The following is a 13590-nucleotide window of genomic DNA, read 5'->3' on the forward strand; positions in this document are numbered from 1 at the left end:
CGCTCCGTTTAGCATCCAAACTTTACATGAGCAAAAAAAAAGAAGCTATTTAAAGGATTGTTCATACATGTCTTTTATGCTCTAATAAACAATGGTTCTTATTTACAATGTTGAAAACAGTTATGCTGCTTAATATTGTTGTGGAAACCACGAGACACTACTTTTTTTTATGTAAAGACATTTATAATGTTACAAAAGACTTACATTGCAAATAATGCTGTTCACTGAACATTTTGTTTATCAAATAATCCTGAGAAAGAAATGTAAAAAATAAAACATTTTCCACATTGAAATCAGCATATCAGAATATTTCTGAAGGGTCATGTAACACTGAAGGCTGAAATAATGATGCTGAAAATTCAGCTTTACCATTGCATGAATAAAATTGTAATAATATTTTCACAATATTACCATTTTGTTTAACTGTTATTACATAATATTACAGTAATCAGATAAATGCCACCTTGAGCAAATATATGCAGTCTTAGTGAGCATAAGAGACTTGTTTAAAAACATTTAAAAAAAAAATCTTATTTATTCTAAACTTTTTTTACTATAACACACAAAAGCTATAATGAAACTATGGCCATTCTTCAGAATCATTTTTGGTAAAGGTGAACCTATTTTAAGCAGTCCCCATTCACTTTCATTATATGGAAAAGAGTGGATAATCTGTCTAACGTTTATTTCTGCAGGTCATACAGGTTTGGAACAACATGAGGGTGAGTCAATTAAATTATTTCAGGGTGAACTGTGCCTTTAAGAAAGCAGTTCGGTTATATAATATTCACAAAAACATGGGGCAGTTGCGTTTGCCTGTAGACAATTTAGCCACATTTAAATGTATTAATTTCACTGCATTAGACATTATCAGATAAAAAGTATGTGCAAACTAATTATACTAGGCATCACTTTTACAAACCAGTTTTGCCTATAAGTTTGACTATAAACCAACTAGTCTCATGGTGATTTTAAGTGAATATATGACATAATTTCTTCCAAATTCTCACAGTTCATCACATTAACTGTGAATGTGATCCACTAACATCTGACATCCAAAAAGTGTCTAGATATCTTTTTTTAAACAGTACGATGTGACTATATAATGTGAAATATTTTGCTAAAAATAAATGACACTGAATTTGATATTTTGTTATAATCCAATGACATTCATGTAAGTGTCCAAATACTTTTTGGGTCCAGTGTACCTGAAACTAATAAAGTGTTCTTACATCAATCTTGGAGGTCTTGGCAAAGGCACCCACTGGATGAACATGGTCATAAAGGATGATGACGCCCACCATCACACGCATGCAGAACAGCATGGTGTCTGTGTTAGTAAAACGGCACCGGTACTCCCTTTGGACAGGAAATAGTGATCACTTTAAGCAAAATTGAATGTATTCTGGATAATTGACATTAATAAATGTTCAAATAATCACAATGTTTTATTGAAAAGATGTTGAATCAGATGAACTTACGGAGTCTCCAGCATGACACGGCACACGCAGGCCATAGTGCTCAGGCAATCTGTGGTGTCCTCAATTGGCAAAGTCTTGTTCTGCAACATGCATAGAAATTAACACCGGTATGAGCCTCTAGAGGGTGACAACATTTCTGTTTTCTCCAATTCATAGGAAGTCAAATGTTTGGTTATATGTAGGCTACTCTTCAATAAAGGGATAGTTCACCCAAAAATGAAAATTCTGTCGTCATTTACCATTGACTTCTTTTAGTATGGAAAAAATACTATGGAAGTCAATGGCTACCATCAACTGTTTGGTTAGCAATATTCTTTAAAATATCTTCTTTTGTGTTCAACAGAAGAAAGCAACTCACAGGTTTGGAACAACATGATAAGTATTTTCGAACTATCCCACATTTGCAGAAGATTGGGTGAAATCATGAATTACCTCCGACACAAACTTAGTCGTGGCATTGCTCAGAGTTTTGAGCATGGGTGTGGCTTCGGCATAGAAGAGCGACATCCGATTGGCCATTTCATTATTCACTTCATTCTCAGCTTCTAACTGTAATGCAAATGTAAAATATTGGTTGCCAGATGATTAAGCTTTTTCTTAAGTAACACATTAACCTTCCCATACAAATGCATTCTCTGCTCAGTCAATTATAATGACTTTGATGCGTTTACTTTTAGGGGCATGCACACTAACAATGAATAGCTCAGACTGTTGGTTGCTAATACATGCATTACACTATAAAACTGATCTGAACATCATGAGGCAGATCACATGAGCTTCACTGTCTGCATTTGAACTTTGTCACATTCTTAACAAGCTTTGTCATTCAAATGAAGTAGCCAACTTTAAATGAAAATGAATGGCTTCTTTCGTCCGAGTGAATGCTCCTAAACAAGAAATACTATTTCAGATTTTCTACTTCAGAATTTCATGTTTAATTCAGTGTGTTGACTTGCCATTTCTTTGAACTGTTTGTGAAACTTGCTAGCATTTTCTGAGTAAAAAATGTTTTCGACACCAAATTATGTATCAATTTCAGCAGATTGTGAACTTACCTGCTGGTTGTTCAGCCGATTCCTGCTGATGGTCCTCCTATAGTAACTAAAGTCATTTTGTATGGCTGGATTTGTCATCTAGTAAAGACAGGATTTAGAAATGTCAAAATACGGAGTCTCCAGCATGACACGGCACACGCAGGCCATAGTGCTCAGGCAATCTGTGGTGTCCTCAATTGGCAAAGTCTTGTTCTGCAACATGCATAGAAATTAACACCGGTATGAGCCTCTAGAGGGTGACAACATTTCTGTTTTCTCCAATTCATAGGAAGTCAAATGTTTGGTTATATGTAGGCTACTCTTCATTAAAGGGATAGTTCACCCAAAAATGAAAATTCTGTCGTCATTTACCATTGACTTCTTTTAGTATGGAAAAAATACTATGGAAGTCAATGGCTACCATCAACTGTTTGGTTAGCAATATTCTTTAAAATATCTTCTTTTGTGTTCAACAGAAGAAAGCAACTCACAGGTTTGGAACAACATGATAAGTATTTTCGAACTATCCCACATTTGCAGAAGATTGGGTGAAATCATGAATTACCTCCGACACAAACTTAGTCGTGGCATTGCTCAGAGTTTTGAGCATGGGTGTGGCTTCGGCATAGAAGAGCGACATCCGATTGGCCATTTCATTATTCACTTCATTCTCAGCTTCTAACTGTAATGCAAATGTAAAATATTGGTTGCCAGATGATTAAGCTTTTTCTTAAGTAACACATTAACCTTCCCATACAAATGCATTCTCTGCTCAGTCAATTATAATGACTTTGATGCGTTTACTTTTAGGGGCATGCACACTAACAATGAATAGCTCAGACTGTTGGTTGCTAATACATGCATTACACTATAAAACTGCGTCATCATGAGGCAGATCACATGAGCTTCACTGTCTGCATTTGAACTTTGTCACATTCTTAACAAGCTTTGTCATTCAAATGAAGTAGCCAACTTTAAATGAAAATGAATGGCTTCTTTCGTCCGAGTGAATGCTCCTAAACAAGAAATACTATTTCAGATTTTCTACTTCAGAATTTCATGTTTAATTCAGTGTGTTGACTTGCCATTTCTTTGAACTGTTTGTGAAACTTGCTAGCATTTTCTGAGTAAAAAATGTTTTCGACACCAAATTATGTATCAATTTCAGCAGATTGTGAACTTACCTGCTGGTTGTTCAGCCGATTCCTGCTGATGGTCCTCCTATAGTAACTAAAGTCATTTTGTATGGCTGGATTTGTCATCTAGTAAAGACAGGATTTAGAAATGTCAAAAGCGCCTTCAGTATAGATTATTATGGAGACCACCGACTTCAAGTGGTGAGAGAAATTTTGAGACAAATCACACCTCTCACTGTGAAGATTTATTTCCCAGATGTCCGTTCTCAAGGGTGCACTTTAGACAGAGACCAGCTAACAGTGTTGCCATTTAGAAATTTTACTCGACGTGACTCTAACAACTTCAATGTGAGAAGCTTGACTGAGTGCAGTTCTAAATATTTTAGCTGAGCTCATGCCACATGAAATCAAAGTGAGTAATGTGTGAGAAATGCTCACCTTGAGCTCATCAAAGCTGAGAGTGAAGTGTAGGATCTCTGCAAACTGTTTGGCGAGGGCCTGCTCTCTCTCCAGATGCTGCATGGGAGCGTAAGGTGGGCTAGTGAGGGCCTCCAAAAGACTGCGCAGGGCGTTCTCTGCAAACACATATTGATTACAGATTTTATTGTCCCTTACAGTTTAAAGTCATTTCTCTGTAGCAATTTGTCTTTCACAGTGAATGCTGTTGTCGTCCCTCAAGATTTTCGAAGCCTTTTATCATCTGTTTTCCTCCCACACCCCGGCCTTTAATCTGATTTGTAATCCACATGGCATACCTGCATAATGTATCAAAACTGCACTGCAATATGTGTATTTGATCTCCATGGTTACCAGCACAACAGTTACCATTGTATTTGCCTCTAACGCCTCTCTTTTGTATTTTTGTAATTGCTGCAATTTATCATTAGCCATAAGAACCTGGGATCCCGTCAGTGTTGCCTGGAAACTAGAGAACGTTGGAAGCCGCAGCTGATTCAAGCATTAATGACTTCCAACTGCAGTACACGACCATGTTTCTGGCTGCTTTTAAAACTCATTTAATAACCGAACTCCAAACCAATGTATTAATAGGGAATAAAATGACTAGCTGGCTGTACGTTATCCCAGTTATCCTTTTTCTATGGTTTAGTTTCAGTGTTTGCTTTAACTGGATATTTCTGAGATTCTAGTCATCTATCAATGATTGCAGTAAATATTGACATTCTCCTAGGCTATATTACAATATATGACAGCTATGAAAGCAGCATCAGGATATTGTCATGTTTGACAGTGAAATATCCAGTTTAATCATCCTTATACAAAAAAATATATAACCACTCGATGGCATTGAATCAAGTATTCCAGAGAGACATTTCATAAGCAGTGCTAATGCAGTTACATTAATATTATCACTGCATTAATGTTATCAGAGTGAATCCATGCTGCAGGTCTGTGCTGTACTGTTTAAAGCTGTTTCCTGTTTGGCGACTAGAAGACGTACTGTACAGCTTCACCGTCAGAGCTAAGCCATATCTGAATGGCATTAGTATGCCTAAGCATGTCTCCAGAGGAGCTATTCTTTCCTCTCATCAAATATGCAGCAGCCCTACTATAAATAAGAAGCTGATATGTTTTATCTGGAGGCCTACCGAGAAACCTGACTCTATCAGCCGGGGACCAGATATTGCGGATAGCAGGATGTGTTGAGGAGGGTGGGGCCTCTTTTTCTCATGAGTCACTGCGATGCCATACCTTGGCAGGAAAAAGCTTATCTGCATGTTATCTGTCTGGCCAGAGATCTACGTCTTTTCACTAGTCAGCACTGCTGTGAAAAAAGAGGCAGCTGATCGACGATTGCAAACCGTATACTGAATTGTCAGCGTGCATGGGAGGCAGAAACGCAGCCTCCTCTACTACGTCTTTTCACTAGTCAGCACTGCTGTGAAAAAAGAGGCAGCTGATCGACGATTGTAAACCGTATACTGAATTGTCAGCGTGCATGGGAGGCAGAAACGCAGCCTCCTCTATGCTCTGCTGCCGCGGTTGCCATGCCAACTCTTTACGAGGTCAGCTGCAGAGGAGGACAGAAACGGATGCTTGCAGCACTCGTTGTACGCACGGTCAGTGCGTTGGACGACTCGAGCACGCAAGGCCCATTACATGACTATAAAAGAAGACAATTGGAAAACAATGGCCACCCACTTACCTAGCCTGAGAGAAAATTCGTAGAATCTCTTGAGCTTGGCCACTAGGGGGCAGACTGCATTCCAGGCTTTCTCCTGCAGCTGGAGGTCATTGGGGTTCTGGATCGCCTGGAGAGAAGGACGAGCGAGAACAACTGAAACCACAACCTTCATTTACACTGACTATAAACTCAAGGTCATCTGTAGCCTTAAATGAAGTTGCATTGTGCGATTTATTCAGCAATGCGAAACATTCACAGCTGAATAGCTACTGCACATTTGCTGTATATGGACCAGAATAACTGAAAACTGCACAAAACTTATGCTTTATAATGCCTAGGTGCTTTATAACAGGTTAATTGACTCCTGGCTCAGGATGAGTAAATATCAGTGGATCTTTCTATGGTAAGCAACACTATTACTCTAGTTAGGGTTTTGTAACCCAGACAAAACAACTCTTTTTTACTAAATTTTAAAAAATGGGTGAAAAACACTACCGTTACATACATATTTGAAATAAATTAATACTTTTATTCAGCAAGAATGCATTAAATTGGTCAAAGGTGAAAGTAAAGACATTTATAATGTTGGCAATGCGAAACATTCACAGCTGAATAGCTACTGCACATTTGCTGTTTATGGACCAGAATGATTGAAAACTGCACAAAACTTATGCTTTATAATGCCTAGGTGCTTTATAACAGGTGAATTGACTCCTGGCTCAGGATGAGTAAATATCAGTGGATCTTTCTATGGTAAGCAACACTATTACTCTAGTTAGGGTTTTGTAACCCAGACAAAACAACTCTTTGTTTTACTAAATTTTAAAAAATGGGTGAAAAACACTACCGTTACATACATATTTGAAATAAATTAATACTTTTATTCAGCAAGAATGCATTAAATTGGTCAAAGGTGAAAGTAAAGACATTTATAATGTTACAAATGACTTCTATTTCAAATAAATGCTGTTCTTTTTCATCTTTTGATTTAATTTAAAAAAGTTACTTTGGATTAGTTTTTAGCTAGAGTGTTTGGTTTTCTTGCTTTAACTGGATACTTCTGAGCTTCTAGTCATCTATCAAAGATTTTATGCTCGTCATGCATGAAAGTAGCATCAGTGTATCGTCATGTATGATGGTGAAATATCCACTTTAACAGTCATTATACAAAAACATATGATCACTCAATGGCATTATTCAATTAAGTATTACAGAGATGTTTCATATGCAGTGTTAATGCAGTTTTAAAGGAATGAATGTCTTTTAATTAAAGAAATTAATACTTTTATTCAGTGAGGATGCATTAAGTTGGTCAAAGGTGAAAAAGACATTTAGCCTATAATGTTACAAATGATTTCTATCTCAAATATATGCTGTTCCTTTTTATCTTTATATTGATTGAGAAAGAATCTTGTGTAGAAACAAAGAAACAATGTATCACAGTTTCCACAGAAATATAAAGGAGCACAACTTTATTCAACATTGATAATAATAAGAAATGTTCATCATTAGAATGATTTCCGAAGGATCATGTGACACTAAAGACTAGAGTAATGATGCTGAAAATTTAGCTTTGCATCACAGGAATAAATTCCATTTTTAAATATATTCAAATAGAAAACAGCTGTTTTAAACTGTAAAAATATTTCACAATATTAATGTTTTCGCTGTATTTTGGATCATATAAATGCAGCCTTTGTGAGCATCAGAGACTTCATTTAAAAACATTTTTAAAAATCTTGAATGATAGTGTAGGCTATATTAAAATCGAAAACAGTTATTTCATATCGATATTTCAATTTTACTGTATTTTTGATTTTTGAAATTCAGCCTTTGTGAACAAAAGACTTTCATTTTGTCAATTTATCAAATTTTTCATTAGTGATTTGCACTGCCCACAACAATTGTGCTATACATGCATGATATCTCAAAACATGCAGCTTTTAGATAAGACATGTTCTGTTTATTTTCTAATCAGGCTTTCAATATTATCCTGGGAGATGATAAAACAGTCAAAAAAATTTACAATATTTTGACTTGGATGAGTAAGCAACCACTCAGAACACCCTAGCAACAGCCTAAAACACCCTAGCAACCACCCAGAGCAATCTAGCATTGTAGCAGCAGGTTTTGCAAAGGTAAGCACGACTAATAAATGCAAAAATAGCCCCACCTCTCTTATTTCTTGTCCTGCTCCATTGTAAGACTGTAACTCTGCCAGTATCCCATGGGCCTCTTCCAGCACGGCACTAACCTGGTTCCACACGGCTGTCTCTGCCTCTGTGGGCTGAGCATCTGTGGGCAGAAGTCAGATCGAGTCGGTCAGAATGTGACAGATATACAAAAATGCTCCAAATATGCACAGTCCTCTTCCAATTCCTCGGCCAACCTGAGTTATGGATCACCTTTGTCACACTATCACACTGAAATAATTTCTTCTTGTCCTGATGGGTTTTGTTTTGGATAACATGGATTGCGTTTAACCAGTCAAGTCAGTGTTAAATCTGATAACTGGACCAATAATTACAAGAAAGCTTCATGGTGTGAGTTAATTTGGTGCTAACATTGGATTATCATCATCTTTTGGCACCCGGAGGGGGAAAGCGCTTTCCAACGAGCTTTGAAAGATAGGAACCATAAATCCATATGGATTAATCTGGTAATGATGATGGTGTTATTGTGAGTCGGAAGTGCATGAGGAGGATTTGGGTTGTGTCGGTGTGTGTCAGGATTTGTTAGGGCTGATATTAACAGCTCTGGTGGGAAATGTCAATGAAAGGCCATGGCCAATGAAGCAGCTCCATATGGAGTTGCTGGCAAGGCTGGGATGGGTTTAAAGAGTTGTGTCAGCTTCAGCAAGCGTCAGGCATTTGATTAATAAGCTGATGATAGCAGGCAGGAAAGCAAACAGAATATCATCCTCTGGTGGGCGTTTCTATTTAGCTTTTAGTTTAGTTTAGTTAACCACATGATATTCATGATAATACATACAAACATGAGTCCAAACAGCTAATAAAAACATAACAATAATCCACAAGTAATCCACACAACTCCAGTCCATCAATTAACGTCTTATGAAGTGAAAAGCTGTGTGTTTGTAAGAAATAAATCCATCATTAAGATGGATTTTATTCATAACGTTGCTTTCTCCTGTAAATTTTTTTTTTTTATTGAGGCTTTTTCCCTGAATGAAGGTTATTGTGGATTATTAAACATTAAACATCTTAATAATGGATTTGTGTCTTACAAACGCTGCTTTTCCCTTCACAAAATGTTAATTGATGGTATGGATTACTTGTGGATTTTTGTGATGTTTTTATCAGCTGTTTGGACTCTCATTCTGACGGCACCCATTCACTGCAGCGGATCCAATGGTGAGCAAGTGATGGAATGCTACATTTCTCCAAATCTGTTCTGATGAAGAAATGAACTCTTCTACATCTTGGATGGTCTGAGTACATTTTCAGCAAATTTGAACTTTTTAGGTAAACTATTCCTTTAAGGTGTGCTCACAATTTTTGTGGGCGAAATCTAGCCATTTCAATTGGAATCTACTTGATCGTGAATTTCATCTAAAGGCAAAATGTTTCCTAAGCAGATTTTGTTCCTAATCATGTATGTTAAAGGTTCTTCATGCAACCATAGATGCCAATTGATAACCTCTGTTTTTACACTGTGTATGGTGTACACAGTTTAAAAACTGCAGCAGGAGGAATTTTGGGACATAATTGCTAGACCAGATTTCTCAAGCCTCTGTATGTAAGTGATCTGTGAAGCAGGCCTGATTTACAAGCAAACTTCTTTATCCTGCATCCAAACAGAGGGGCTGTAATGTAATGTATGTATGTATGTAATGTATGTAATGTATATAGAAGCAGTTAACCCTATCAGAGGTCCTTGATGCATTTTCTCTGTCAGTGTTTGACTGAATACACACATAGCTGTTTGTGCTATCAGCTGAGCAAACATGTTTCAGTACAAACAAACACACACTCTACACTTCAGTGTAATTGCCAGTGGCTCCTCCCAGTCATGTCACCTCCAGGTCTGTTTGCTCATCCTGCCTGTGATCTTCAAAGAACAGAGTCTGAAGACAGGCGTCAATGCTACAGTAGCAATATAATGTTTCCTTTCCCTTTTGCACACTTTTATTGTGCACCACACACCCCTTTTGGTTAATCACATGTAGCAGAGCCTCAAAGCTTGTTTCTATGCCAATGTGTCTTGTATTTGAGATATTGAATTTTTATGAATGCCATTAGTGGCACACTAACCCCATTTCAGAACTGAGGAAATGTAGACCAGTGCGGTGTAACACAGGTGATCATTGTTTCGCTGTCACAAAATCACAAAGTACAGATCGGGAGAGTGGCTGTTGTCCTTTTTTTTTGCTTGTATTCAACATTCTGATATTACTACTTTGTATTATGCAAATTCTGCTATAGGGTCAATGACAAGAATTGTCAAGACGACATCTTAAAACATATATATATATATATATGTATATATACAGTATATATATATATATATATATATATATATATATATATGTGTGTGTGTGTTACTTAAAATTACTATAACATTACTTAAATCATGTGATATAACCATCAAGAAAAGTATTTTACATATTTTCCTTACACCTTAAATGCATGCAAGTAATAATTATAATTTTCAAAAATTTTTTAAAGTAACAGATCTTTTTATATAGCATTATTATTATATATATTTTTTGAGAGTGTTTCTTGAATACAATTACGTTTTAGCAGTTTGACTTTTGACAACCAAACTTTCTGCCTTGTCAAATTATCTGATATTTTTAAGAAACTTAAATGTTGTACAAGTCTACATGGGTCATCGCTGTGATTATTATTTCTTTTTTTTAATGGTTTTCTTGTCTTGTCTTGGTAACATGTTGTTTACACCAATTATAATATATTTTATTAATAATATAAAATAATTTTAAAGAAATAATAAAGATTATCATTATTATTTAACTTTTTTTATTTTAGAGACATTTTTTTACATTAAAAAATCAACATTTGGAAATAGAACAGATGTCCATCATACAAGAGGTGTATTCAGATCAATATATTTGAAAGAAAATGATGTCATTGGTCCTATAATGTATTACAGACAAATGCATTACACTGTGTCTTGTGTCACTTCAAGAATGTCTCCAACCAATTATATTCTTAGAGCAAGGACAGCCTACATTTTATGTTATAGACTGGACAACAACCACTCTAAGTCTTCCGGGTTCTCACACTTGAGGGACAGGAGTTTTATTTCCTCCATAAAAAGGAGATGCTAGGCATGTAGCTGTTAGAGGTGTCATAAAAGGAAGGATTACTCAGGAGGGAGAGAAGTGCTTAGGTAAGGGTTAAAAGGGAACACGACATCAGAGAAAAAGGAAATTGAGGCTCCCTTTTCAATAGGCAGCTTCCATTCCCACTTCCTTAAATCCTCAGACTGGTTAATAATGCATTCACACACGCAACACACACACACACACACACACACACACATCCAGATGCACAGGACACACAGGAACAGATTATGGAGCCAACGCACTTTATAAGTCTGCAAAGGTTTAGGTGAAAAAGAGGAGATAAGTTAAGTGTTATGTGATTATGCTTTCCATCCCGCTCTAACTGCTAAAAAAAAAAAAGCATGGCATTCGTACGACAATCTTTAGTTCAGCGGATCACAGCCAACCTGGAGAGGAGCGCAAAAAAAGTCACGTCACAAATTGAGGTCACCGAAAAACACTTGAATGCCAGGCATTGATGCACAAACAGAGGGATGGCGGAGAAAAGGAAGTGAAAATATAGAGGACAGCGAATGAGGAGGAACCATGATCAAACGGGAAAGAAAAGCAAACTCAAAACATAAGCTGATGGTCTCACGTTCAAAGTCAAGGAAAACTATTGGGCCATGCTCAAGTTCGGTGCAAGCCAGCAGTTTCAGGAGATTTCCCATGATCCCCCTGGAACAGAGAGAAGGGAGAAGCATGTGGGTCATGGGAGATGTGGCAGACATGTGTCTGGTGTTGGGTGTGTGTTCGTGTGAATGTGCGTGGAGTCTGGGATGGGGGGTCGGGGCGTATAGGGTGTGGGATGGACTTTAGGTGTTCGAGATTCTCGGGCGATGTTGATATGGTCACATGGTCACACTGAAACTCCTTCTTGCTGCTCTCTTTCTATACATAAATGGAAACGAGTGAACACAATCGTGAAGAGAGCAAAAAGAAACAGTTTCCAAAAGCAAAAAAAAACTTCAGTCTGTCTTAATCCACATAGAGGATGCGTCTACACCTGCTCCAACCCTGATAGCTCCATCTCCAATCACACACACATACACACATCCGAGCACACATACACACACCGTACACCAGCGAAAAACTTACTTTCAAAATCCAGGAAAAAATGAGGACAGTTCTCTAAATCCTTGCCAAGGACCTTAATGAGGTTCCCCATGGCTGGCAAACCTGGGCAAGGAAGACAAATACATACAGTACAAAGGAATACAACCTAGATGATACTCATTAGCAAGACTCCTAGACTGTCAGTGAGTATTTTCTCTACAAAAACTTTTGTCATATGCTGTGGTAAGAGCCAGACTGTGCATTGCATAAAGCTGAAAAATGCTGCTAGTTTTTTCATAGGGTAAACTGTAATAAAAGAGGCTGTTTGTGTCTGAAATAATTCAACAAAATAATCCTTCTGACAAAGTGCTGTAACTGCTGTAATACAGTGTTTGTTGTGGGGACAGAATTTTTTATTTTTTTTATACATTTTCCTTTCTTTTCTTCATTGCTGCAGTGTGGTAAAAATGAATGCATGCCTTTAAAGATGTGAATATTATGTTGTTTGTTGCAATGCAGCATTTGAATATAATACAGGAAAAGAGCAGTAATAAAAAAAAGAGATCATGACACAAACCGCACAAGCAGGAACAAACACCTTTTGGTGGTGATCTGGCATCAAGTGACGAGATGTACAGTAACTTAATATAATGGCATGGTAATAGTAAATGAACTCACATTAACACTGTGTAGTAGCACATAGCTGAGGTCTGCCTGTCCTAACCAGCTCTGACTCAACGTTTATAGCAAATCTGACTGTCCATACTGAAAGCAAAAATGCTTATGTGACATGACACATTTATAGATAATCAGTCATTGTGAAGTATGATTTTGGACCAATGAGATTTCACCATGGGCGGGGCTAACCAGCTCAACATAACAGAAACAGAAACTAAGTGATTGACAAAAACTCTTATTTTCTTAGAATAAATGTTTTTTTGCTGCTTGTTGCTTTATTGCATTGCATTTGGTTAGAATATAATGTTGTACCGTCAATATAACCATTTTGTTTGTTAAATCAGTTTGCATGCACTAAATATCAGCTGCAGTTGGCAATGGACACCAAATGGTACAAATAAAAACTTGCAATAGAGGAACAATTCTGGACAGACTAGTATATAGAAACATTCAAGAAATAAAATAGCTAGATTATCGTGGCACTGATGATAACACAAAACCTATCATGGCATTTCCCAAGAGACACAAATGCGCATATTGGCAGTGTTCGAAATAAGAATCTGGCTGTTACATATCTAGGCTTTTAAATCTTTCATATCAAGCCATATCCTTCACTTATGGCACACAACGCAAAGATGGCTCCTCTCAGCCTGTTTATCACTTAAGAGGCAATATATCCCGCTCTGCCTGTCTCCTGGCAACCACCCGTAGAGCCCTGTCTCCATGACTGGACTACATCACATCTCCCGCCTGC

The 13590-nt window shown here is 37.1% G+C and overlaps 1 protein-coding gene across 1 annotated transcript in view; it reads right to left on the minus strand.

Moving 5' to 3' along the window:
* Nucleotides 1-448: 448 nt before the first annotated feature.
* The window catches only part of LOC107584327 (protein FAM49A-like), a 31901-nt gene continuing 18759 nt past the window's right edge, over nucleotides 449-13590 (minus strand). Inside the window, exons 4-11 of the mRNA XM_016270904.1 lie at nucleotides 7968-8089; nucleotides 5816-5921; nucleotides 4090-4226; nucleotides 3700-3777; nucleotides 3081-3197; nucleotides 2649-2728; nucleotides 1233-1359; nucleotides 449-463 (exon numbers count right to left, since the gene is read on the minus strand). Coding sequence (XP_016126390.1) covers nucleotides 449-463; nucleotides 1233-1359; nucleotides 2649-2728; nucleotides 3081-3197; nucleotides 3700-3777; nucleotides 4090-4226; nucleotides 5816-5921; nucleotides 7968-8089 — 782 coding nt within the window. The remainder of the gene's footprint in view (nucleotides 464-1232; nucleotides 1360-2648; nucleotides 2729-3080; nucleotides 3198-3699; nucleotides 3778-4089; nucleotides 4227-5815; nucleotides 5922-7967; nucleotides 8090-13590) is intronic.

The sequence above is a fragment of the Sinocyclocheilus grahami genome, unplaced genomic scaffold, assembly GCF_001515645.1.
Source record: "Sinocyclocheilus grahami isolate Dianchi unplaced genomic scaffold, SAMN03320097.WGS_v1.1 scaffold58.1, whole genome shotgun sequence".
Classification (NCBI taxonomy): Eukaryota; Metazoa; Chordata; class Actinopteri; order Cypriniformes; family Cyprinidae; genus Sinocyclocheilus; species Sinocyclocheilus grahami.